This window comes from Falco biarmicus, chromosome 12 (genome assembly GCF_023638135.1).
Source record: "Falco biarmicus isolate bFalBia1 chromosome 12, bFalBia1.pri, whole genome shotgun sequence".
Classification (NCBI taxonomy): Eukaryota; Metazoa; Chordata; class Aves; order Falconiformes; family Falconidae; genus Falco; species Falco biarmicus.
In genome coordinates this window covers 10,316,112-10,343,061 of record NC_079299.1, presented here as the reverse complement: position 1 = coordinate 10,343,061, position 26,950 = coordinate 10,316,112, and the positions used below count along the sequence as shown (strand labels likewise).

The following is a 26,950-nucleotide window of genomic DNA, read 5'->3' as shown; positions in this document are numbered from 1 at the left end:
CTTTGCAAGATCTTGCCCACCCCCAGCCTACTGGTGAGGGGGGAATGTTAGAGAGACAGCTTTGGTGCTGTGTGGGCACTGCTCAGCAGCAGCCAAAACACTGGTGTGTTCTCAACACCTTTCTAGCTGCCCATACAAAGCACAGTGCTGTGGGGCTGCTCTGGGGCTCAGCCAGACCCGACACACTGTAATAGGCATCGTTTTAAGCACTGTGCTGTTCCATTCCTCCTGCATTTTCTGGTTTGACTTAGCCGCTTTTGTGTTGCCTTGGAATTTGCAATGAGATACGTGAAGCAGCATCTAGGATTTTTGGAAATTGAGTGCAAAGAGATGCAAAAACCATAAGTGGACTTTTACTTCAAATAACTCTGAAATGTGCCAATAGCATAAGGTTCTCATAGCTCAGACTACGTCGGAACATGGCAACAAAACTGAAGGAAGCACTTTTGCTAAACAGGCTGTACTATGTTGAAGTGACTTTGTGAAACAAAGGAAATGCCACTTGAGGGTGGGGGGGAGCAGAGAGAAAATGCCTGCAGGGTTGAATCTGTAGTCGGACTAACATTGGCCAAAATGTACTATTCCTCATTTGGATAATAGGTCATGCTGCTTGGCTTAAAAAAACTAGGATAAGCTTGTGTTTAATAGTAACAACTTGAATATAGCAGTCTTGTTTCCTTGTAGTGGCAAATGCTTGCTGTCCTGCTTTGTGTTGCAGTACATTGCTATCATCTTGTGAAAGAAAGTACTTGTTCCAAACAGTCGTTGAAGCCTGGTGACACCATCCTCAGAAAATTGTGTGGGCTGGCATCTTTGTGATAGAGCTCTCCCAGAGCGCTCTCCTTCCTTTCAATATTACTTACATAAGACACTGCTGCCGGATTGCTGCTGTAAGCAGTATTTTACTGAGAGGGACCCTTAAGACAAGAGCCTGTCATTACGTATAGCGTTGTCTCCCCTGTGGCTGGGTCTCAAGATTGTTGAGCCTAAGCAGGACTGACACTTCAAATTCCTCCAGACCATTCAAGCTGTCTTCCTTGATTTCCTTGAACCTCATCCTTCTCTAGAGTAATCAATTCGAGTTGTTTCTGTGGATTTTTTTATTATTGCCTTTTTCATCTGCCCTTTACTGCTGCATCTTATCTGCATGGAATGATTGTACTGTTCCCTGGAAAACAGTTTAGCATCCTAATTAAAACATAAGTATATATTGAGCTTCCTGAGGTTCCTTCTTGGGGTGTAACAAAGGGCTGCTGCTTGGCTGGGAATGGCACTCTGTTAATTTGTATTTGTCCAAAAAAATATTGGGAGATTTTCCAGTTACTGCGTATTCTTGTTTTGAAGACATTGGTCTGCTGCATTTAAAGTATTTTAGTGGGGAGTAATATAAATACGTAGAGTGAGCAGTATGGGATAGAAAACTTGTGAGTGAAGCTCGACACTTGGTTGTGTAATGTATCCCCAGTAGTAATGGCTTTTTACTGACCAGGCAGTAAAGCTTAACCTGGAATTACTTACAAATGCAGTTACTTACAGGGCCAGTTTGCTGTACGGATTCATAGCTGACAGACTTGGAGTTAATCTATGATCTTTAGTTTCATATAACTTTTAAATACATGGTACAATACATAGTATGAAACGTAGTATGCTGTCCAAGTTTGCAGTTCAACTAAACATACTCATGATGGATTATGATGAGGCTAGGAAGCTCTAGAGAGGACAGATCTTCTGGAAAAGCTCAGATGTTAAGGTCTACTGTAACCGTAGCCATCAAAGCCTGTCATGTTCCGCAGTGTTTGGATTTTTATTACGCAAAACATTGCTGCCACATTTGCTTTATTTGGAAAGCCAGCATTTGCTAGTAAGTCTTCCAGATTTTGAATCTTAGGTGATGATTGGTGAAACTGGTTCCCTATATAGCATCAATTTTTAATAGCCTTGACTCACTACTCATGGACTGTAACCAAACAAAGATCTGGAGATGAGGAGAGTAAGAAAGAAAGAAAGAAAGAAACAGGCTTTCACAGGCTGCTTATTTTTCCAGGTTCAAGTATTTCTGCTAAAAGAGAAATTTGAATGTATTCAACTAATGTCACGTTGTGTTCAGTCTTTTCCCAAGAATAAGGATGAAGCGTTGTAGCCATATTTAATTTTAAAACTGTTTTCAGACTAACTCTGTTTAATTTGGGTAAAAAATAGTGGTGAGATCCTGTAATACTTTAAAAGGCAATTTCAAACTAGTATGGCACAAATTTGTCTGTCTAGCAAACCCCACGAAATTACAACTTACATGACACTTAATAGTCACAGATTAAATAAAAATCCTATTACAGCAAGCAGGACTTTTTTGGTGGTTTTGTGGGGGTTTTTAATTTATTTTTTTTATGTCTTAGGATGTGCAAAGCCATTTGAGAATTCAATGGCTTTAGAAAAACAAGGAATGTATATTTTACATGGGCTCTTCTTCCTTTTCTTGCCTCCTTTCTCCTTCCCAAGTAATGATTGCATCAGCAGGGATAACATCATGCTGGCATTTTATTTATGGAACCCAGTTTGTTGCTGGAATGGTACCTCACCTCACATGCTGCAAGCTCAGTTTTGGCTGTTCTTTACTTGCTACTGTAATAAATGTGACAGATTATAATAGTGGAGAGATTCCATTGTTACTGGTTTTTTCCTCTTTATTTTAGATGAGCTTCATAGACTCTTCATTTTTTGTAGGAGTGTTCAGTCTTGGAGTCCCTGTAGATGCTCTCTTCTTCATTGGCAACCAGTTGGTGGCTACAAGCCATACAGGGAAAGTGGGAGTGTGGAACGCTGTGACTCAGCATTGGCAGGTGTGTTCAATTCAATTTTCTGCATCACTTTTAATGAGCTGGTATGTCTTTCTAGTAAAAAAAGAATAAAATAATCTAAAAGCACGTGTGAAATGCTTGTCACAGGGTTTTCAGCCCTGACTTGTGTTATGGAGTTTGCCGCCGTAATACCTGAGAATTGTGCCTGTGAGCAGAATGTTGAATTCTCTGGTGGTACTACTATGCTTTTTAGGCTTTCAAATAAAAGGACATGGTGTGACTTGGAGTAATAAATGTCAAGTGTGTGTCTATTTAAACTTACTTGTGGATTACTAACTTTGTAAAAATTCACTAGGATCATAGGAAATAAATTGTGGGGAATATGTGACAGCAATTTCTGCACTATCTGAAAGAAGGAGGAAACAAGAAGGCAGTCTGATATCTGGGTATCTCAAAAGTTGTTTTACAATGGGAGACTGTTCAGCAGAAATATACATGGATATACTTTAAAGGTGTCTGTCTTGTATATGTGGATGCTTCTGGCTGCACTGACCCTATTCCTGTTGTTTGGAGTCTGTATGAGTCTGAGAAAACAGTCAAGCATTCATGTGAATAACAAAGCTTGTAACACAGCCAGGTGTACATTTTTGTGGCATAAAACCTGGATGCAATAAAAATCCCAAAACTGTCTTGCAAATCTCGAGAGGCAAAGCTGACCTGAGGCAGCTGCACTGTTTGCTAAGTTCTGATTCAATCCTTAAGTGGCAGTACTGCTAACACATAACATGGATGATAAGCACGGGATAGCATTGCTTCTGCAGCAGAGAGAGACATGTTAGTACGGTCTTGAATTAAACAAAACATTATTTAAAGCTCTCTACTGATGCCTTGCAAAATCTTCTGTTAAGAGACAACTTAATGCTATGTGACAAGCTGGTGTTTGACAATATTTTCTGAAGGAGTAAAAACCGATGTCCTGTTCATCATCATTGTTGCTAGGGGGAGCCACAGAAATCTTTCTGATCACGTTAATAGTTCCTCGGTTTGACTGGCTATTCCTTTGGTGAAAGCATTTCTTATTGAAGAATAGAAAATCTTTAGGAGGGATGCCAGGATCTCTTCAAACCAAGGTTTTTGGCTTTCTAGTTTTTTGTTGGGGTTTTTTTTTCCCTTAATGGCTCCCTTAAAAAAAACAAAAACAAAAGAAAAAAAAAAACAACAACAAACCTACCAACAAACATAACCTCAAAACAACAAACAAAACCCCAACCCCCCCCAAAAAATAAAAAACGCCCAAATCCAGCTACCTTCAATGTGCTTTGTGTACCTCAGGCTCTTCTGTTAGAAAGGGGGAGAGGGGGGGAACATCTTCCTGTAGATCATCATCTCCCTTTAGAAGACATTCTTCTTGAAGAGCCCTATAAAGCCTTAAGTGGTGGGGTTGTACCTCTGAGCTTCAAATTCATTATGAGAATACATGGCGTTTGTGTAACTTCTTTCCATGAGTTGCCCATAGCTCTGGACTTGCTATGTAATCATACTTGCTGCAGTGAGAGAGGTTTTGAGGCACAGAATACGCCAATGCCCCATTTGTTTCTTTTGGGGCTTTCTTTCCTGATGGCTTTCAGAGTCCTACTTTAAGGAGGCTTAGTTTGTGCAAAGCTATCCTTCCTGACACTGAGTTTTGTATTTGATGGATTGCACCTGAAGATGTAACTCTGACTGCTGCCTCTACTTGGCTCTCTCATCTTCTTCCCACCTTGGAGACTTGAGCAGACCAGCTGAGGTGGTTTCCCTAGTACTTATTCATAACTCTGGTGGTGTTGCATGCAACAAGGAGAGGAGGTTGTGGGTGCTAGATACATCAGTAATTAGATTTGTAGCACAGAAGAGCTTAAAGGAAGCCAAGTATTTAGTGTTACAGAGTAAGATGTAACATGAAGCAATGGAGTATGACAGAAAAACAGTCCGCGAAGCGAGGATTCTCACTGGCTGTGTTTTACCAGTGACTGGTGTATAGTGCCACTCTGTTTCCTAATGAAAGTTCCCATGTTGGCAGGTGCACCTGCTGAATCATCTCTGGTGTTCCTATCTCTGCTGCAGAAGAAAGGACTCTCCTTGTGTTGTATGATCTGTCTGACCCAGGCAGTCAATCTCAGCTGTCAGCAGCATGGTAGATCCTCTTGCTCAGTCCTCTCCTTGCAGTTGTTGTGTCTTTGCAAGGTGACAAGTGAAGTGGTGTATCTGTTGATGGGTTGCCTGTACCTTCAGTAGTTTTGTAAATTTTTTGCAAATGGGAGAGCTTCTTTATGTATCTTTGATCCACAGAACCAGAGAGCACGCTGCACCTTGGTCCATAGACTCTTAGATGCTGAGAGACTGTTTAGGTTCTTGCCTTTCTGTTCTTGTTCTACTTCTTTAAAGTAGTCTGGAAAAAACCCCAACCCTCAAAACCAAGTTCTGTGGCCCTGATCGTTAGATGCCTTATTTGGTTAGGTGTAGTATGAATTTGACTGTGGGGAGAAGAGGGTACTTAAACAGCTGTATCTGGAAAAGTACTGTGTGAAAGCACTGAGATCAAGAATACCCATTCTTTTCAGTAATTGGGAAGGATCCTTCTCCAGGTCATTCAGTCATAAGCTACACAGGGAAAATCCAGGTGTTCCCAGAAGAGTTTATTTTCAGCATTGGATCTGTGCTGAATTGTAGGTGAATGTAAGTGAGAGGGGCATAGCTCATTAAACAAATACAGGAGGGAAAGTGCCTCTTCCCCTCCTTCCCCACCACCCTGGAAAACGCGCAGCAGCTATATTCGTGTTGCAGCTTTTTCTGTAATGGCTTAGAATGTATTTTAGGGGCTGACAGGCTATCCTTAGGTTAGGAATGGGTTCTGGATTACATGCTAGCTCTTTGAGGTGTGGGGAAATTTCTTTGTTTTGCTTTTATCCAAGAGATTCATTGTTGGTATTTTGTAAATGATTTTGCAAGTCTCTGAGGCAATTGCAAGGATACTGCTGGTCAGAGAGAAATGAGAACTTAAGCTGGTATTTCCATGAATTAGTATTTAGTGGCCATTAAGTGGACTGGCTGAAACATACAGAATATAGGAAAATACTATGGCTTTGTGCAGTTTGAGTGCTCTGGATGAAACGGCTTTTGGATTTTTCTTCCACAGGGTGGAAGCAAAAAAGAATTGCTTGAGATAGGGGATCATACCTAGGATAAGCTAAACTTTTTCTTTGCTTGAGATCTCTGTCACACCTGAGAGGGGATAAGCACTCTTTTTGATCCTAGAGGGCAAAGAGAGGGCATTCTTAATCCCTCACCTTAAGTTGAAGACCAGTAAGTAAAATATGACAAGGCTGCCTTCTAGTTTACTTGGTGTGGATGTGTATTTGAAGTGGGAAGTTGTAATAGGATAAGAATTCCCTCCCCCTCTCGTTATGTATCTGCTGGTTATCTACCTATCCATAGAGGTGGGCAGAGGGACACGAGAACTGGGGGTAAAGGAGGGCTTAAGAGAGGCAACACCTAGTTCCCCTGCCCAGCAACCTCTTAAGGAGTTGTCAGAAAGGAAAAAGTGTGAAGTACGCTCATTTTGCATCCTGGTGAAAAAAAATAAATCCTCTTTTGAAGATGAGGTTTAGCTGCAGCACTCCAAGCTTTGTGCCTTCACATGGAGAAGGATCTTCCAGAGCAGCTGTTCTAACTTATATGCGTGGTTTTGCTGAACTCCATGACTTAAGATCCAGTTTGGTAGAGGAATGCAGTTCACCAGCAGTACTTTAAGAATGCCATTGTTTGTGTGAGTGTGTGCATAATGGCTTCAGACCTGTACCAAACTCAGGTGTTCTTCAACAAAATATACCAGAAAGGTCTGAAAACTGAGAAAGTAACAACCTAACTTCTTGATTTATTTATTTATTATTTCTTTCTTTCTGTTTGCACTAGGTTCAGGATGTTGTTCCTATCACAAGCTATGATACTGCTGGATCTTTTCTGCTGCTGGGCTGTAACAACGGCTCTATTTACTATATAGGTAAGAAATGGGAGCAGGGTGGAATAAAAAGGAGGTGGTGCTAAGCAGCTTTGTTCTTAAACTCTTTCGTTGGTCTAAGTTGCATCAGAGCAACTCTGTCTATCCAGTGTAATAAATAAATGTATCTTCCCCACAGACATGCAGAAGTTCCCATTGCGGATGAAAGACAATGATCTTCTAGTGACAGAATTGTACCATGATCCCTCCAATGATGCTATAACAGCGCTCAGTGTCTACCTCACGCCTAAAACAAGTCAGTACTGTATTAGTGTCTCTTAGAGTCTGTTACAGGTGTGGGCGTCTTTTGTTTTTTCTAAATGTACTTTATCTGTCACTGTATAGCAGGCCTAAAGCAGACAAGGTAGCCCTTGACATAAACAATGTGTTTTTCTTCATTTAATCAACTTCAAATGAATGATGAACACTAGGCATAACTGTTTTCCTTACATCTGTACATATGAATAAATAGGTACATGTACTTGCATGTATGTGTATATGTTTGTATATCATGCATTATACATTAATGTATAATGTAATAACATAACGCATCATATATTAATGCCTAATAGACCTTTGCTGGTTTTAAGCCTTTTATACAAGGTAAGTACTCAGATTATGAATCGTATTCACTGAAATAGTCTGTGGTGATCTGGGTGGGGAGACAACCTTGCTGTGGTGTCTAACCTGATAACCAATATACTAACAACCATTTCCATATGCGGCTGAATGACGCTTAGCTATTCTGTCTATACACCCTTTTGTAATCACAGTGCAGCTTTTAAATTAAAAAAAAGCAGCACACAAAAAACGCCCCAACAAAACAAAAGAATAAAGAAAACCAATCAAACAACAAAAAAACCCAAATCAATGCAAAAAAAAAAAACCCCAAAAAACCAAACTGGAAGACAGTGGTTACTCACATAACTATGCTGATACCACAGTGACCTTTTTAACTCTAGTCCTCCCTGCTCTTGCCTTGCTTTCCCATTTGCCTCCCACTAAGGCAGAAAGATAAACGATATGAGGTACTTATTGACCATATCACTATGAGGAGTGCCAAAATATCCAATCATGTTTTTGTCCATCTCACTTACAGGAGGGAGGAGAGAATGGGAGAGAAGGCTGTTGTTAAGACAGTGTGTTGAAGAGCACAGTATGGAATGTTGGGTTTTTTTTAGCGGCAAAATGTCCTCTCTATTCATGGGAAAATAAAGAGTAAACGGTTTAAAACAAATATCAGTCTTACTGTGGAAGCTTGGAAATACTGCTTTCTACGGCCTCGTTCCCTGGCCCCAGTAAGTCACAACTTTCATTCCTGGGGAAAACAACTGTGTTCTTGCTTGCTTTAGGTGTAAGTGGCAATTGGATTGAGATTGCGTATGGCACCAGCTCTGGAGCAGTGAGGGTGATTGTACAGCACCCTGAAACAGTTGGGTCTGGGCCTCAGCTCTTTCAGACCTTTACGGTTCATCGAAGTCCTGTTACGAAGATCATGCTCTCAGAGAAACACCTTGTGTCAGGTAATCTTTTCCGTGTACAGATTTCTATTGGCGGTTCTCCCCTCCTCCTGAGCAATGAAGTGTTTGTAGGCAGTGCTTTATAACTTGCATTGTTCCCACGTGTGATAGAATGAATCGGAACATTTGGGGGCAGGGGAGGGGCTAGATTGACTTGGATCCTCTTTCTTAAAGTAAGCGTTCTTCAAAGGCTCTAGCAGTTAAAAGGCCTAGGTTTTATTTGACCAGATACTGGAAAACCTTTGTGTCTTATTCCAAGGCTGTCATTTGTGGAAATGAAAGGGCTTGTAAACAAATGTATCCCTGTCAAGTCTTACTGTTGTGGGCAAAGTCCTCTAGGACTTGTCTTTGTTTGACAGCATTTCAGGAACTTTCTTGATTGCAGCAAAATGTGCATCATCTCCTCTTGGGCCCTAGAAAAAGCCTTCCCATGGCTTCAAAGGGCTGTCTGTGTTTCTTCTTTTCTCAGCAGTCTTCTGGTGTTTGTTGTGCTACCCTGTTGTCCTGTCTTATGCTTGGGAAAGTGCCTTGCTTTTAGGGAAGATGCAATCACTCCTCCCTCCGTAAGAATCTGTTTCGCCCAGAATCCAGCAACCAGGGCATGGCAGAGAACAGATTTACTTTCTGCTGCTATCCAATATTTTTTTTTTTTTTTTAAAAAAAAAGGAACAGGAAACATGGTATCCAATTATACTGTAAACAAACAAGCCAGAGGTCATCTGTTCTCTTGCAGCCTGGTGCTAAACCCGCAGTGCTGGGAAAGCTGTATGTATGTAGCAAGCTAACTGATGAATGAAATAAAGAGCACTATTATGTGATGAGGGTTCTGCTGCCAGGCTGCTCTCTTGACATGTCTTGTCCTAGCACCTGCACACAGAGGATTAAGTGTGCTGTAGGCCACTGGTGCTGACTCAGTCAGACCTTAATGTTGTGTTCCACCTGCCTCCAGTTTGTTTCTTGAATGTCTGAGAGAAGAGATGAAACTGATAGGACACCAGCAACAACTTGCAGATTGTTAGATAATTGTCTGGATTCATAACATGTGACCTGACATTGACTAAATTCTGCTTGATCGCTCAATCTTGAAAAACTTATCATATAGAAATCACTAGATAAGTTTTATCTGAAAAGTTTTGTCATGCCTTGTAAATGTTATTATACATCTTTTCCTTTCTAGTTTGTGCTGATAACAACCATGTACGGACATGGACTGTGACTCGGTTCCGGGGCATGATTTCAACTCAGCCAGGCTCAACACCTCTTGCATCATTCAAAATCTTATCTTTGGAGGAAGCAGAGAGTCATGGCAGTTACTGTTCTGGAAATGACATTGGTAAGATGTCTCTTGAATGCGCTGTGCTGAGCCTGTACATTCGCTGGCCTTTATAAAGGTTTAACAGACCTTCAACCTGGTAACATGCAAGTCAGCGGATGGCTGTAAGCTCTTAGATACTGCCTTCTCCTTGAAAAGATGGGGGGAATCTAAGATTCACCTGGAAATACTCGCTATTTAGGCTGTTTGGAGTGAGTACACTTAAAGGGCTTACTGTGAATGTGAGGAAAAACTTCCAAACACAGATACTATACCTCTTCCTTGAGCAAACCAATGTAGCATTTCACTTTTGGTGTAACTAGAGAATGACAGAAAGCGCAGGAGACTGCATCAAAGCAGATTAGCATAGCAAGGTTTGGGTCTGCTGCAAATTCCAGTGCATTGTTCAGTCAGGGTTAAATGATGCACATGTGACAAATTCTTAAATGAGTTTGAAGTTGTGGCAAGGTTTACTGAAGCCTTGAAACCACAGAGGCAAGTGGTGCTAGCACATTGCTACAGCAAGGTACTGAAGGAATGCACGTCGCCAAATATGGGTAGACAGGTGGTCTCGATTCCTTTGTGGTCCGAGTCTTGCAAATGAACCTTTGATGAATAGGATGCCCTGTGAACACAGGGCGGGGTCAGTACTATGGCAAGAAATCTGATTAAGCCTTTAGACATCTAGGAGCTGTAAAATAAGAAGGTCCTACTTGTTATTATAGAGGGCTGATGTAGGATTTGTAGTGACAGTGTAATTCCTCCAGGAATATGCAGGCAACTCAAGAATGGGTGTCCTTTAAAACAAAAGAACAAAAAAAGATCTGTATCTGTAGAGGCTCCTACCCATTGGATGGCTTTTTCTAGCTATTAGTCATCTTTGGTTCCTGTTCCTGATTCTTAAAAATTACAGTGGTCATACTAATGTGAATTTGGGTCTTCAGGACTGTGGGGAAGAGGGTGAGGGAATTGAAACAAACAAAAAAGTGATCTTTTTTTTCTCTAGGACCCTTTGGTGAACGTGATGATCAGCAGGTGTTTATCCAGAAAGTTGTTCCCATCACTAATAAGCTGTTTGTAAGGCTGTCTTCAACTGGGAAAAGGTACCTCCATGTTTAGGGTTTTAAGTGGGAAAGGAGCAGGACTCTTCAGGTGGCAGGGTCTCCTGTCCCTTGGGGGTGCATGCAGTTGCACTTAGCAAGCTTCTAATGTGCTTGACATTCTGGCTGAACTCTAGTTTGTGTGTTAGTAACAGAACTGTATTTATCCTCTGCTATAACCTAGAAGCCAAGTGGTATTTTGCAAAATGCGGTATCAGAAACTCACTTCACAATGGCTCACCTGCTGAGCTCACAAAACAAACATTTGTGTACCTCTACAGAATCTGTAACTCTTAGCCATGGTACCACGCTAACATTAAATTTTAAAACTAATGCTGAAGTTGCTGGTGGCAGGGATTGTGCTGCTCACAGAGGTAGACAAGGAAGCACTTTCTCTCCCTTTGCACTTGTCTTTGAAGATATTAGAACCTTTAAAACGGAGAGACTGTCTTCTAGGTCAGCTATACAATTATTTACTTAAGCTTGACTTCACAATATTCTACTACATTGTTGCCAATGTAGTAAAAATGTTACCAGATAACTGCAGCTGCTTTTCTTCCGGTTTCTTAGACTAGTAAGGTGGCAAAAGATCAGAAAAGATGGTGCATCTCACTTCTGTGCTGCTTCTTATTCTTGCATTTCTTGCCTAATAACTTTGAATCTGGGTGAAAATGTTGATGCCTTAACACGTTTAGCATCTGAATTGAGGACAGAAGCCCTGCAGATTATTGATGTGCTTTTCCCCCATCCCCCACTTACTTCAGGCTAGATTTGTATGTAGTGGGGAGTTTTAGTAGATGATTTATTTTGGAACATCTTGGGCAAGAAGCTCAATCCAGGGGGCCAGTAAAACAAATTACTCAGAATATGTGAGGTTCTGGTGTGGGGTATGGCTTAACGGCTTAGTTTTGGGAGTCTTTTTCCTCTCTCTCCTCTCATAAGCTTCTAAAATGGAAAAAAGCTATGGAGATCTGCCATGTCAAGTTGTCTTAAGACAAAAGTTACCTGTATAGATAACCTTGGATTTATCATCCTTGGATTTTTTTGTGTATCTTTTATATGATTAAATGTGCTGTTCCTGCAGGTTAGTTTCCTAGAGTGTCTAGCATGTGAAGGGGCTTAGTTGCTGTCCTTCTTGTTGAAAGCCTTAGGTTTCTAATCATTGCAAACTGAAAATGGACATCAAATATATGGGGGTTCCCTAATAAAAGTAAACAAGTAGTAGGACTGCAGATGGATTGAGGGGAAGGTACCGTCTGCTGCTGAGCAGCATGCTGGTCGTGCAGGGAAAGGAATTTCATCTGGAAGAAAAGTCTTTTTTCTGTTGGCAAGTTTGATGCCATCTCAGAAAATCAATACAGTACTAACTTTATTGGTCAAACTGCCAGGTACAATTGTTTTGGTAACTTGAGGTTTCTCTTCCTGTAGGATCTGTGAGATCCAGGCAGTTGACTGCACTACCATCTCATCGTTTACTGTGCGAGAATGTGAAGGATCCAGCAGAATGGGCTCCCGGCCACGCCGCTACCTCTTCACTGGGCATTCAAATGGCAGCATCCAGATGTGGGACCTGACCACAGCTATGGACATGGTTAGTAAGAGTGAAGACAAAGGTAAGTTGTGTTACACCAGGACTGTGGTGTGGGTCTTTTTCTGTCCTCACATGTGCATGACTACAGTAAATGAACTCGAGCACTCTGTGTCTTTCAGATGTTGGTGGCCCCACAGAGGAAGAGCTGCTCAAGTTGCTTGACCAGTGTGACTTGAGTACGTCTCGCTGTGCCACACCCAACATCAGTCCTGCCACCTCAGTTGTTCAGCCAAACCGGCTTCGGGAGTCTAATTCCAGGTTAGTCACCAAGCGTGGCACCGGCTGCAGACACCAAAGGTTTTACCTGTCAGGTAGGCAGTGAGGGGTTTGGTGGCCTGAATGCTGTAGCTGAGCCCCTGAGTCTATGCCCTAAGTTTCTTGAACTACACACACATACTCCTCAATTGCTGTTGGTCTACGTGTGTACAGATAAAAAGTATCCTATGAGAATCTGGAGTGATCTGGAGCCCCTTGTGTGTGTGGGTTGTGAGGAGTATATTGCTATTTAGTGGGAGTTGCAGTGGTGGGTGGGAGCAGGGTGTGGAGAAGAACTGGCCACCATTCTCAGCGTAACATCTGCTCTTCTCGTCCTCGGTGTTTTTTTCTTTTTTGAAGCCTCCAATTGCAGCACCACGAAACAATCCACGAAACTGCCACGTATGGCTCTGTGCGGCCATACAGAGAAAGCCCTCTACTGGCAAGAGCAAGGCGGACGGAGAGCTTCCACAGTTACCGGGACTTCCAGGCTTTTAATTTACCCAGCAAAAGCCCAACAGAGAAGGCAGCTGCTGCAAATGGGAATTCAAGCCAGCCAGAGGCCAGGAAGGCAGCAGCTGAGGGCAGCACAGCTGAGAGGAAGGCAGTCCTGACAACAGCACTTGAAGTGCGAGGCACAGGCATGACAGATGCAGGTGGGTGTTGCAGTACGGAGGTTCTCCGTGTGCCAGAGAGTTCTCTGGATCTCAAAAAAAGAGGACCAGAAGAGGAGAGTGAAGCCAAAGCAGAAAGCAAAAAGAAAATGGGGTTTGAAGGAGCCGGCTTCCTGGGAAGGAAGAAAGTGCCTCTCCTGGCCTCCGCACCAGTCCTTGCCGAAGGTGGGCCCGAATTACCTGGTGCGGCTTCTCCATCGCCTACGAAGACAGCTGCTTCACCACGGCACCGGAAGAATGATGCATCCTGCCAAGACTATGGCTTGTGAAAATGTGACTGGTGGCAAAGATGAGGGGCAGGTGCCCTCTGGCTGGCAGCAGGCATAACATGACATGGTTCTTGAACAGGACTGTATTCTGATACCCAGAATAAAAAGTGTGAGGTTATGAGAAATTAACTGGCTGCTGCCAAACCTTTGAAGAGTCATCCACATCAATGTGTGGCTTTATGTGATGCTCCAAAATGTAGTATGGTACTTGGTCCAAAATATTGTTGTGCATTCTTGCGTAAACGTGGTCAGGCATGTGATATGTTGTGATTATTTTTGTTTTGGGGGAAAGGAGGGTGCTAAAGGAATACTTGGTTGCTCAGTGGAAGATGCCTTTTAGACACAGCCACACAGCCAAGAGCTGCTGCTGTCTTGGCTGGATTTTGCCCAATTCACAGGGGCTGCATCTGTAGTCTTGTTTTATGAATGGGATCCTTGCTCTGTATGCTGCTGTCTGAAATCTGAAATGTTTTGTGCAGGTTAAGGAGGAAGCTATTCAAAATAGCATATTATTTTGCCTCTTAGTCCAAATAAATTGCCAGAGGAGTGTTGCTTGTGCTTCCTGAAAATGTGTGGTATCAGATGATGGGTTTTGTTGATTGTGACTGAGAGCGTGCATAAAAATAGGCTTGGCAGAGTACATGGGACTGGCAGTCTCTTGAGGGCTTCCTTGTCACTTTCTCTGGAAAAAGGACAGAGATGAATATGGGAATAGGTTTACTGTCATGGTATAATAATTCTCAATTACAAGTGCCTTGACATGATATTTCCTACCTGTGTTGCACTGGCTGTTTTGCTGTTTGCTTCTAGTTTACTGTGGGTGGTGAACAAATTTTATTGCCGGTAGATTAGTAATACATAAGCAAAAGGGAAGGCTGTGACAGCAAGTTTTTGACAGGGAGTGGGTGAGGAGGTTTTCTACCTCTGAAAAAACATGCTTGGAGTTAAACTTTAATTAATGGCTTTTTGGTTGTTTTTTTTAACTTGAGCTGAGAGGGTGAGGAAGAGGGAGGGAAAGAACACAAAGGTTAAAGCAACTCCAGAATTCCTTCATTTGATGTTTATTTACTTGTGCACGAACACAATTTTGTGGTGGAGCTTTGTCAGGCCAGGAAAAGACGTGGCTATCCTGCCACAGGCCTTTTTTAGCCACGTGTTGGTTTTTTGGACAGGTAAAAGACTTTTCCTTACCAAACATGATGCCCCCCCCTCCCATCCCCTCCTCAACTGTGAAAGTTGTATGGAGACAACAATGAAAGCCTCTACCTTCGCAGTCTTCTAATACTATATGATTTAGGGATTTTCAAACTGCTCTCTTACTTTTCTGAGGTGTCAGTGCTAACACACATTGTTTTACTATACAGTTAAAGAGACTGTGAAAAAAAAAAAAGGCCAATTTACTCATCCCCTCCTAGCAAACAGGTTTGACTTTTAAGTAGTGGGTAAGGGGTGGGGAAACAGCAGCCCTCTCCTCTCCCCCAAAAGCCATGCAGGCTGCTTTTGGCAAGTTACCCACTTTCCATTTTCTAGAGAAGGTGCTTGTGTTCTTCAGAGGTGGGTGTCGGTGAATGTGGTGTGCTCCTTGGTGACGGTGCTGAAGCCTTTGATGACATTGACAAGATCTTCTTCATCTACATACTGTTAAGAGGAGGGGGGGAAAGCATTTAAGCCAAAGCTGTACATGACTAAAGGCAATTCCTTCATTTTCTCTTTCCTTGCACCCCCTAAAAAATTGTGAAATAATTAAGTGCATGTTTTCCCATTGCTCCTCCCAGCATAAGGTAAGATCCTAGAGCATTCAAGCACCTGAATCCAAACCAGCTAGATTTTCATAGTAAGCAACAACTTTTAAAATAATCAATTACTATATAGACATCTGATAACTGGTAAATGGTGATAAATTCTAAAGAAAATAGTGTTTGTTACAGCGTGACGGGGAAATTGGAGAGATGAAAAAGAGAAAGAATACATGTTTAGATTTTTGGTTTGTATAACAACCCTGTCACCTGTGATTTAGTTAAGATTTTGTTCTTTTTGTTCTTCAAGCTTCTCAAGCAGAGTCTGAGATTCTTCCACCTGTACTCATGCTAATGCACTGAGCCAGGATAAGAGTTGAAAAGAAATAAAACTCTCTGTTTCCATAGCATGAAGAGATCACCAGCAGCATTATTGCAGATGGGTGTCTTGATCCACTTCAACGTTCAGTCATTAATTTGCAAGGTGGACAAAGGGGTGAACAACACTTGCTGACAGTCCTAAGCTGCTGAGTGTAGTAAAGGGAAGAACTGAGTGAAAAGCATTGCAGGAGGTTTGTTGACAAGAGTAGCAGAGCGATGCAGGAGCAGAGACTGGAGCAATGTACAGAGGGTGGACAGAGCGCTAGCTTTGTGTTGTACAGCTGCTGATTTCAAAAAGCACCTGAGTTCATGCTGTCGGGTGGTTTGCCACCAAAAGTGAGAGGAATTTTTTGTTCTGCTCCTACCACGTCTGAAATTTCATTGGACTATTCTGTAAACAACTTCTAACATGCCAACATGCAGCATGTGCTGGGGGTGGGGCGGTGCAAGCTAACCCAAACCATGGTGTTGGCCCAAGATAAGCAGATAGAACAAGGGAACAAGGGCTTCCTCTCTTAGCACTGGGAGCTGTTCATTTGGCTGAGATCATACAGAGGTACACCCTGGCTGGGCTGTTAGTCTCCAAAGAATTAAATCATGAGGATGTGATAGCTCCGAGAAAATGACTTGAGGCTGAGTTACGATACCACTGAATCAGGAAGCCCATGAGGTGCTGAATGCAGGCTGAGGGTTAACCTGTACCTATAGGGGGGTTGCCTACAGCTAAGTGTCAGTATCTTCTTACTTGATCTTTATGGTCTAAGCAGGTACGGCAGCAGTGGTAGCAACACCCCGGTTCTGGGGCTGTTTGGTGTCCTGAAGGTGAAAGCCCAAGGGAGCTGTCTGGATTTATGTGCCAGATCATCCTTCTCCAGTTCACTTTGCATTTTGAACAAGATCCACTCAATAACTGCACACTCGTTCTAACTCGTACCTCACATGCCTTTCACTCCCATCTGCCCCATTTTTTAGGAACCTTATTGGCTTTTTCTGGGAGCAACCGCTCCCATCTCGCTGGCCCCCGAACCACTTCCCACACGTCTGTTCAGGGAAGGATGGAAGCCAGGGGATGCAGGTTAAAAAGCCTGTTCCCTGGTGACAGACAGGAAGGGAAGTTGCCACTGTCCTTTACTTAAGAATCATAACTTCTTGTGTTTGTGTGTTCAGGTCCATGTTGGTGACACCAGCCAATCCTGTCCTCTCCTATTTTAAAAGACAGATACTCTGCCCGTCCCCCCCCAGTCCCCCTTGGGCAGACTTGGAAGTCATTTGTCACACGTGCCAGAAGATTCAAGCATTGTGACTGAGCAGAGGACAGAGAGGCCTCGTCAGCAACTGAGCCCAAGGTCACAGAACAGGAGTCACTAGAGTACAAGCTTCTGCTTCTGGCAATGAACGTGTGAAGGATGCCAGGACATCCCTCCTTGCACAGGTACATTTGCTAAAATGCACGGAGAGAAAGGCCTATGTGTTGACCAAATAGAAGGGAATTCTTCAAGGTGCACAGCCCTGGTAGACCATGCAGTTACTGGTTCAATGGGAATCATAGACAAAGGCATGTGGACCCCTCACATCCCGTAAGAGCAGTGTGTGACCACCTGCAGCTCCAGAAGAGAGCAGTAGGCAGGATCTAATCTGACCACGTCCTTCTAGGTCTTTTGGCTGTACCTCCAGCAGCTTTTAATATTTAGTCCTTTTCATGATCCCAACGAGACAGACAAATCACTAGCAGCTCACCATGCACAGCAGCATCACAGAGGAACAGGAGTGCTTACCAAGCCACGACCAGTAGTGCGATGATGATTGCGAATAATGGCATCCCAAGGTGATTCCTCAACAAGAGACTTTTTGTCGTAGAGGTCGAGCAGCTGGCTGACACTGCGATGAAGAGAGGCTGGGGAATATGTGTGACTTAGCTGGCTCTGACTTGGTCTCCTTGCCCCAGATGCGATGTGGAAACCACGGCTGTTTGTGGGAGAGCCAACTCCCGGAATTTTTGTATCTGTCAGCCCCTATGAGGAAGGCACAAAGTAATAAATCAAAAATAAAGGTCATGGTCTCAAACACTTTATCTGAACAAAACCAAAGCAGGAGCGGAAGAGAACAGAGAAACCCATGCTTCAAAAATCATGCACAGTCATAGACAGAAGAACAAAAATAGAGTGGATCTTTCCCCATTGTAGGATAATCATATAATTAAAAAGAAGGAAAAAAAACCCCACCCAAGCCTCTAAAACAGGACTTTCCCCGATTACTACTTTCCCCCCTAATTTTCTGTTGTTTTTTTTTAAAGTAGCCAACAGGCAGAGGGCCAAAGATGTTTTACTACCAGCACGACAGCCCAGACTTGCACAGCAAGGGGATGTTAGGAGACTTCCAGTTATTGTGACCAGGAAAAAGAAATTCAGCCACCAGGAGAAGCATGCAATGTAAGAAAGATGCCTTCGTGCATGCTCTTTGGGTCATCTGGCACATCACACGTTGCAACTCTGCAAGCTAACAACTCTACCTCAAAGTGCATTGTGTATCTTTTGAGAGTGACACTGCTTGATGCATCAGATGTGTCAGCAATGGTCTCGAACTGAGATTAAAGAGAGGGAGGAAAAGCATCAGGGCAGGGCAAGGTGCAACGCAGGTGCAGTCTGTTCCTTGCGGGGGGTGTGAAGGGGAGCAATGTAGCAGGATGTGGGGGAGTAGAGAACTGGCAAAAATGAGACACTATTTAACGGGTCATTGGGTACCATGTGGGCAGCCAGCATTGCTTGCTACATGATCTCACTAACTCTTGTAAAACACAAGTGATTTTGCTACTTCCTAGTAGCTGTATCCTAACTTCTCAGATTAAGTCCTTCCTCTGATGAACTGTAGAATCTTCTTTTCTATTAAGTCCATGAGCTTCTGGAAAAATGAAAAGGAAGGGGAAAAAATAAAGAGGACAGGAATATGGAAAAGAATTGCACAGGCATGCCAACAGCAAAGACATTTTAAAGTCAAGAGGAACAACACAACATGACAGACTGTAGAGGAAAAGGAATCAAAACCATGAGACAAAAAAAAAGAAGTTTCTTAACGCTTTTAGCCTTTGCCAGAAGAAGGGGCACACTGGAAATCCTATTGTTTCCAAGAGCTCCTTCGTTGAGGCACAGATGCAGCTTCTTGGCACTGAGACAAGAAGGAACAGAATGCGTGAAGGATGCAGGAGTCACTATCCTGCTTGATGGTGCTCACAGGAAAAAGACGCTGAGAAGTGACAAGAAGAATCATCTCACGGCCTGTGGCTGGGAAGAAGCACAGAAATGGAAGGCACTGCTGCTCCCAGTCTCCTAACAAGTGCCATATTCCTTTTGTCTTGCTTTTCCTCAAAGGGTAGGATAGCACTACTGCTATGCGACATGGTGGAAGATGCTCTTTATCCATTTTTTTACAGATTTTTAACTTGTCATAATAAAAATGATACAAAGCCTCCCTCCCAGTCACTCCCCAGCAGTCCCCCTCCCACCTCTGCAGTGGTCCCACTGTGGCTCTGTGTGTACAGATGCACACACACATCTTGTGGAGGTCCCTAGCGTTTCCCTGGTTGCCCTTACTCTAAACCTTGGTGGCATGCAGCTCGTCCTAGAGCAGTCAGGCTTGGCGGTATGTGGATAGTAGAAAGAAGCCTCCCCCTAAGTCCTCCTTTCTGCAGGAACATTTCATGGGTACCTGACAAAGACTGTCGGATGGATCCTGGTTAGCCATCAGATAGCTGGAAACACAGGACAGGTTCCTCTGAAAGGCACATTTTATCACCTACCTTCTCACAGCATGCCGAGACTTTTTCACCTCCATTGCAGATGTCAACTAACATCAGGTGGCATCAGTGGCTTTGTATTTTCTGTGACTCCAGATCCAAAGTTTGTCTCAGGCATCAGAAGCATTTCAGGGCTGCAGACCAGGTGCCACGGGGCTCTTTTTGGGCTAAGCACCTGTAGCCTGGCTCTCTGTGCCCGTGTTAGGTACCAGGCAGTTCTTTTCCTACACTGAGCAGCCTTCATTCGGTAACCGAGTGTGCAACAAAACAGTGGAAGGAGGAAGAAAAACTGTGTGTGTGTGGGGGGGGGTGGGGGGCAGATAAAAGTGTTACACAACTGTAATGGATGGATTAACTGTAAATGATGGATACACAACACAGCGTTTTACCAAACGTACCGGATGGGTTTCACCTGATGAATACACACTCATCGGCGACGTTCTTTTCTGGAGTGGAACTAAAGGAGGCCTGTCTCGTGCATAGGGTTGCTTGTGGACTTTCCTTTGAAGAATTAAGGAGAGAAGAATAGCCAAGAGGATCAAACCTAGAACTACCATCAGCACTGCAAACCACAACTCGTTGTAGAATTTTGCACGTTTGGACTCCGCTTTGTCCTTCTCTCCAGGTGTTGTCAAGATCAGACCTGTAAAAATCAAGAGGGATTAGGGGAGAAAGGGAATGTTATTTTAGAAAGCGTTTAACAATATGTTATCCCTTTCCTCGCTAATAAATTAGGCAGAAATTTAAGTAATTGTGTAGTCATGTGCCTATTTGCACTTATGTTCAAGGTGGCATAATGGTTCAATATGCTAGCGGGCTATAATAAAAACCTTACTACCCTCAAGAGACCCTGCTTAAAGTTCTGGCATTGCTGCTTAGGCTGGAAATCACCACTGCATCAGCAGCTCTTGAGAGAGGAGGCAGTGGAGGTGGAATGCAAGAAAAAAAAAAGGGTTCTCCAAGTAACCTTGAAGAGTGGAAATGACTACAGTAATTTCAGAGCAATACAGACGGAGGACGTTCTCTCTGGCACTGTGTAGTGGCAAGCCTGTGCAGTTAAAAACAGAGAAGGAGGAAGACTTAACTGAAATGAGTGATAAATTTATACAAAAACAAACATGAAACATTCTATTCCTCCTTCTCCCACCTGTTAGAAAAAACAGTCGCTTGGTTGTCTTTGCTTATACAGAACACAAGCATAAGAAATCTCAGTGACAGGGTTTCCTGGTTATTTGCAATCCTCCATGCATATCCAGACACTTGGCTAAGGGATTTTCATCACCTTCACTGGCAAGCCTCTTCTGCAAGGTGCCTGCAGTGCTGATCGAGTTTGCATTAGACTCTCAGTACAAGCAGCAATCAAAAGAGCAGAGAAGCCGAGTGTGGAAGTTGATGGATGTAGAGCAACTGGGATATTATAAAAGGCATTTTATAATGCCTTTACAGCAGCCTTGCCTGAAATTCTGCAGAAGGATGGTGTGACAACATGAAAAGGGATATGCAATGTAAAGAGTAATTGCAAAAGATGAGGCACAACTCTTTTAAGGAGCTGAACAAGAGGCAACTTAATAAATAAATTAATTAAAACCGATATGTCGGTTAGAAATGGTTCAAGCTTAGGTCTGCTTCCCAGGGAACTAAGGGGTTAAAAAACCTCCAGCTTTTTGCTGATTAGGCGTCTACTACTTAGTGGACAAAAGTGACTGGGATGTCACCACACCAAACTCTTTTTGCTTCTACAAAACAGACAAAGGCCTCACGGACAGAAGGAAAACAGCAGGTGTTATAAACTGGGTCCTGACAGCATCTCGTGTGGCATTCTCATACAGTGGTTCAGGAACACATCCCAGGTGAAACTGCAGAGACTGGCTGGCTGGTCATAGGAAAGGAGCAGGTGGATGCCCCTTGCTGCGGGGGTGGGGTGCAGGGAGGAGAGGATATGTATTTTCGTTGCCAAACTGAGGAGGAATGAGGGAGGACAGGGTTACAATTCAAGATACTCTTAATTCAGAAGTAAAATCTGGAAGAGAGCAGACTCTGTTCAGCAGGAAAAAGCACTATATTTTGGAGCAATATATTTACATAAAAATAAAAGAAAAAAATATTACTTGTCTGGAGGGAGGATCCCAAGCTGACCATGATGTAAAGGAACGGAAATCCATCCATGGCAAAAAAGGCACATTGCCTACATACCTCATACCCTAAGGCACTAAGGAATCCCCTGATCCTGCAATGAGATGCTGTCCTGTCTGGCATGTACTACACGATACCAAATTTCTACCCCAAACACTTACAGTGAATAAGTGCTAGGTAATTTCTTCACATATTTACCAACTCCATCTCCAGCGCTGTACTTGATGACTGGTGTCATGGCGCTCCCTTCATCAGTGATGCAGGTCACTTGAAACAAAAAGGCTGAGCAAAAAAAAGCAAAAAAAATTAAAAATACTGTCAGCAGAAGTCAAAATTCTGTAGGTGCTGCTTTTTCACCATGATCCACCAGCAGAGATGGACAGGTCTAAGAAAAGCCAAGGCAGATATAGCACATAATCCATCATAACCCACCTAAGTCCCAGATCACATAATCCCTTATCCATGGGTATTGAACTGCTAAACTATGAACCGAGGCAGATCATAGGTAGTCACCACTATGATGTTGCTATAAATTATGTTCCTATTTTACCACCCAAACCTCCCTCTTCCAATGACATGTGCCTGGCAACTTTCAGTTTGTTCATCATTTTGCCCTAAATCTCTCATATTCCATTCATGGCTGATACAAACATGTTAAGAATGTTTGAGTAAAACAAAAAATGTATTAGCCTCATTGCAGTAATCAGGGAAGTAAAATATAAATGATAAAAGCCTTTGACATACAAAGAACCCAATGTCTGGAAAAACAGAAAACATTTTTTTCTTGGTCGTTTATTTTTTTTTCACCTTCTTATTTCCCCCTTGTTGTCAGTTTCCTTGCATTTTAGAGATTGCAAATTTCTGAAGAGAAACTGCATTTCAAAACATGCCTGATTCCAAGAGCTACTGACTTAATTTGATCCAAATGAAAATTCAGGCTCCAGTCTTTCCTGAATCTGCAGATTTCCATGCATTTCCCGGAGCATAGCCCTGAAGGAAGGAATTGCAATGCAGCTCCAGGATTTGGGAAAGCTCGACCCTCACAATGAGCCACAGCAGTCTCACCCAGCAGTCTTTCACAGAGAGAAAGCTATAGGAGATTGAAACTGACTTTTGTCAGATGTCCTCGGTAAATACAGCTCGGTGTCAAAGCCGCTGTAGATGCGCTGCCCGCTCTCTGTTAACGCGTACTCCTTCAGGCGGCCGTTGAGCACAAAAGTGCGACTCCAGTCTATGTGGATGGTAGATAAATTGCTGACAATGGAGAAGGGAGCCATGTACCGAGGTGCTACAAAAGAAGGTAAAAAAGCTCATTTCTAGCCAACAGGCATGACAGCGCAGAGGAAGAGACTCTGCATGACACAAGCTCCCTGTTGCATGCACTCCCTCTCATATACACGTGTATGAGTAGGAAAGATACAAAAGAGAAAAGAGAAACCTGCTGTAGCATGCCAGCCTCTACACTAAGAAAGCAGAAATATATCTTCAAAATAAAAACCTAGAACTCCCTTTCTTTGCCTTTGTGTATGTAGTACAGACACTAAAACTGTATAAATTAAAATCTAGCTTAAGGCGAGGGGGCAGGGAGACACGGGAGGTTGTGCAAGTTCAGCTGCAGCATGCTGGGCTGTGGGAACCCAGCTGCTAAGGGGGAGCCTCTTGCAAGCCCCAAGAAACTGCCCAAGATCATCTTTTAACACGCACACACATGAAAACCTGAGGTTTCAGAAAAGCAAGAGCAAATCACAGGCAGAGAGAACAGAACCCCAGAACTCACTTCAGGGAGGAAGAGCTCATTAGTTGGGCTCAACAGCTTGCTGACAAGACTTAGGTTGAGTTTGAGGTGGTCCTTCCTTGTGGCTTTGCCATTATGCCATGTGCCCAGTATACGCTGGTTTGTTCATAAGAAAGTTGCTTGTCCAGCTGCACCGTGCTGCTAATCTCCCACTGTCACTGAAGCCAACCCCCCGGCAAGAGGAAGGAGAGGGTCACAGTGACCCAGGAGACCGGGTGTGAAGAGGTCAGCAAGGCAAGAAAAGCAAGACTGAAAGAAGAGGGCTTGTGGACCCCGTGGGTGGGGGTGTAAAAATGCCTTTCAAACTCCTTCCTTCCGTCTGTATCACCAGTTCCTTACAATTTTTCTCCATTTAAAAGTTCATTATCGTGTTCCAGCTTTTTAGTTTTGTGATTTAATAAAACACAAGTTTAGAGATAAGGGCATTTTTCTTTTCTTCAGTGGTGATATTAAAGAAATTCTGGGGCTGTTCCACTTGAAAATTTCAGCTAAGGATATAGCAGATAAATTTTTAGTAATTGCTAGGCAGAACTACCAAGCGATGCAAAATTCTAAAAATTAGAAAGGTGATTCTGAAACCCTGGCTTAAGACCTATGATTAAAAGTGAATATCCTCTTTGCCCCTACCTGGCAAGCTGAGGTGAAATGCCCCTCTCATCTGTTATGAAATGGCTCTGGCAACAGCAGTGGAGAACTTTTTAATAAAAGCTGATGTTAGACTACTACAAATTCAGTTTTGATGGCAAAATCTATCCTGACGGTAGGCACAGGTCCTGCATGCTTAATTTCCATGCAGATCACCACATGGCCTTAAAGTACTGCCTGTGGTGGTTAGATAGATAGCAAAAAATTCCTACTTCAGTGTCAACAAGGATCCAATCATTCAGATGGCATCCAAGAAAAACTCTCATGAGACCTGGCAGAAGCGTGGCATGAATTAGGACAGTAAGATTGTTCCTGAAAAGAATCACCATTTCTCTTTCAAGATCTCCACTTTTCCAACAGATTATTTATGTCAGTGTATTGATCACTACACATCACCCTTCTATTAACACTTGAACATTTTATGTTCTGCAGCTTTGCTGCCCATTTTCAGTAAAATAAAAGGTTTCCAGGCTCCCAAGACAGAGGATATGGTATTAGATGATGAGCAAAGAAATATTTTTGAAGGAATGAGCAGTCAAGCCCCAGAGCAGAATTTCAATGAATGGGCAGCAGAGGCACAGTGACACAGAAGAGCAGGTTTCTGGGGACATCATCTTTCACAGAGGTGGAGGAGTCATTTGGTGCTACGCAGCCCTGTGCATCAGAAGCGGGCATTGGTGATCGCTCAACCAGTTCTCATACTCACGCTCCTTTTCTGTAGTGAAACCAATCCATTCTGAGGCGCTGCTGCCAACAGAGTTGTAAGACACAACTCGCAGGTTGTAAGTTGTGTAAGGCTCCAGGTTGGACACGTTGGCACTCTGTCCTTTTCCTGTATATTTCACCTCCGTTGGGCCAGGACTGCAAGCCTTCACTGCTGGTTGTAGGTTCAGGGGACAAGCCATATACACATGGAGCTCATAGCTGAGAACAAAGTTGAGATTTTGATCCATCAAGAGCCTTAATAATATAACTGCCAATCGTACATCTCATCCCAACTGCTGTATATCTGGCTACTGGAGAAGAAAACGGACCTGATGCCATTTTTTCTGCTGGAGATTTTAGCCCCAAGGGTAAGATGCCTCTGAGCAATGGTGGTGGTAAGCGAGCACACACGCAATGAAAGTGCTGATGCCTGTTACCTTGCTGCTCCCTTCTGCAAATCAGGATCTGCCTTAGTAACTACAGGATGCAGCTGGCTCCACTGCCATTTGAGCTCATAACTTTTTGGCTGTGCAACCACAGCTGTCAGACAATTGCCTCCACTCACAACAGCTCATCCTCTCCTCCTTTATCCTCCCCAGTATCCTGCTCAGGAAAAAAGCAACTGTTGCATGCAAACACCTCTCAGATGGTATTCAGGCCACCGGGGCTACCACCACCACCACAGGGAAGGAGGAGCATGGCTACCACAACCACCCAGTGCTCTCAGCCCCACCATTCCAGCTCAAAATGCTCTGCCACCACCCCCCTAGCTGAGGCGTGCAGGTTTGGCTGAGTGGCAGCTCCTACCTGGTGACAATGCCGTTGGGTGACTGAGGGGCGCTCCACTGGAAAGAGGCGTTCCTGGAGGTCACGGTGCGGATCTGGGGGGGGGGCTGCTCTGAGGGTGGAGCCGGCTGCGTGGTCATTTGGGCCATGGGTCCTTTGCTGCAACAGTTGAAACATGTGCAGGCCTCCACGCCAATGGAGTATGTGGTAAAAGGTTTTAGCCCATGTATTGTCTGCTGGGTGGCAGTCCCTTCTGACAGCTATAAAAATTAAGAGGGAACTTGTCACAGCTTCACGCACCACAAGTACTAAATAAGAGTTATGGAGGTGAATTAACTCCAGAAGAAGACTGGCACAAGGTTCTGCATGTCCTTTAAGTCTGACATTAATGCAGCTGTTGTGCATTGGGAACTCTGCATTCATTTTTTTCTCATTATGAAGTTAAAGGGCACTGTTCAAAGGAAAAGACCATGTCATCAGTGGCCTCACAGATGCCTTAAGTTGAGCTGTGACCACTGTATGTCAACTTGCAAATGTCATTCTCAGGAACAGAGAAAACCTTCAAGGGGAAACTCTGCCATAAGTGGTACTGAAGCAAAAAGAAATTACTGTGGATAATAGCTCCATGATAAGTGTTCTAGCAAATACTCATGCGTAACTCACAAGCTTCCCCAGTGTGGACACAGGAGGTGGCACTGGGCAGAGTGGTATGACCGTGCCTGGTGTGTCAGTTTACTCACAGACAGGAGAACGTGCCCTCCGGTAGGTACCTCCAAGTTGAGGGCCAACATGCTGCTGGCTCTGCACTCAAACGGCCGTGGTGCTGGGCAAGCCTGTTAGGAACCTCTCCTATGCTCAGCAAGGGAGGCCTGGCAGTTCTGGCAAAGGAAACGGTGCCGCCTTCTAAACTGCTCGCAGCAACTGGCACTTCTCCTTGTGGCTGTAGTCATTTGTGGGTATAGCTTCTTAAGCCAACAAAACAAAAATATGTAGAAAACACCAACAAAGGGGCAACATCTGCTCTCACTTGGCAGCATGTGATTTAGCAGAGTGCAGCAAAATATAGGAAGGAAAGAGTCAAGCGAGCAAAGCACTCGGTACTTCTTGATGCCAGAGACAGAGACGAGCCAGTGGCATGGTGGGTTTGAGGGGATGGAAATGGAGGGCCATGCACGCACCAACAAGATGAACTGGCTGAGTCAGACACGGACACAGCCAATTGCACTGGAAGGAATAAATGCATAATGTGCAGTCAGTAGGCAACTTAAGCACAGAGACAGGCCTGATGACCTGGGAAGGTGCCCCTAGCACTTCCAGGCTAAACAAGATGGGATAAAGGAGAAAATCCCATACAAATATTTACTTACATGTAAAACCCAAACAGATAGTGTTAGAGACAAAAGGTATACACATATTTTGCACTGATT

The 26,950-nt window shown here is 43.6% G+C and overlaps 2 protein-coding genes across 3 annotated transcripts in view; one reads left to right on the top strand and one right to left on the bottom strand.

Annotated features, from left to right (window-relative positions):
* Positions 1-14,103, top strand: part of KCTD3 (potassium channel tetramerization domain containing 3) — a 28,771-nt gene extending 14,668 nt beyond the window's left edge. For both annotated transcript variants that reach the window (XM_056357448.1, XM_056357447.1), the window contains exons 10-18: positions 2,722-2,837; positions 6,747-6,834; positions 6,971-7,087; positions 8,184-8,354; positions 9,529-9,684; positions 10,670-10,766; positions 12,192-12,376; positions 12,474-12,612; positions 12,970-14,103. In XM_056357448.1, coding sequence (XP_056213423.1) covers positions 2,722-2,837; positions 6,747-6,834; positions 6,971-7,087; positions 8,184-8,354; positions 9,529-9,684; positions 10,670-10,766; positions 12,192-12,376; positions 12,474-12,612; positions 12,970-13,552 — 1,652 coding nt within the window. In that variant the 3' untranslated portion in view covers positions 13,553-14,103. The remainder of the gene's footprint in view (positions 1-2,721; positions 2,838-6,746; positions 6,835-6,970; positions 7,088-8,183; positions 8,355-9,528; positions 9,685-10,669; positions 10,767-12,191; positions 12,377-12,473; positions 12,613-12,969) is intronic.
* Positions 14,104-14,839: 736 nt separating this feature from the next.
* USH2A (usherin) overlaps positions 14,840-26,950 on the bottom strand; it is a 390,408-nt gene continuing 378,297 nt past the window's right edge. Inside the window, exons 65-72 of the mRNA XM_056357449.1 lie at positions 25,545-25,783; positions 24,739-24,956; positions 22,704-22,880; positions 21,791-21,874; positions 19,858-20,102; positions 18,179-18,250; positions 17,445-17,681; positions 14,840-15,190 (exon numbers count right to left, since the gene is read on the bottom strand). Of these exons, the coding sequence (XP_056213424.1) occupies positions 15,101-15,190; positions 17,445-17,681; positions 18,179-18,250; positions 19,858-20,102; positions 21,791-21,874; positions 22,704-22,880; positions 24,739-24,956; positions 25,545-25,783 (1,362 nt within the window). The 3' untranslated portion in view covers positions 14,840-15,100. The remainder of the gene's footprint in view (positions 15,191-17,444; positions 17,682-18,178; positions 18,251-19,857; positions 20,103-21,790; positions 21,875-22,703; positions 22,881-24,738; positions 24,957-25,544; positions 25,784-26,950) is intronic.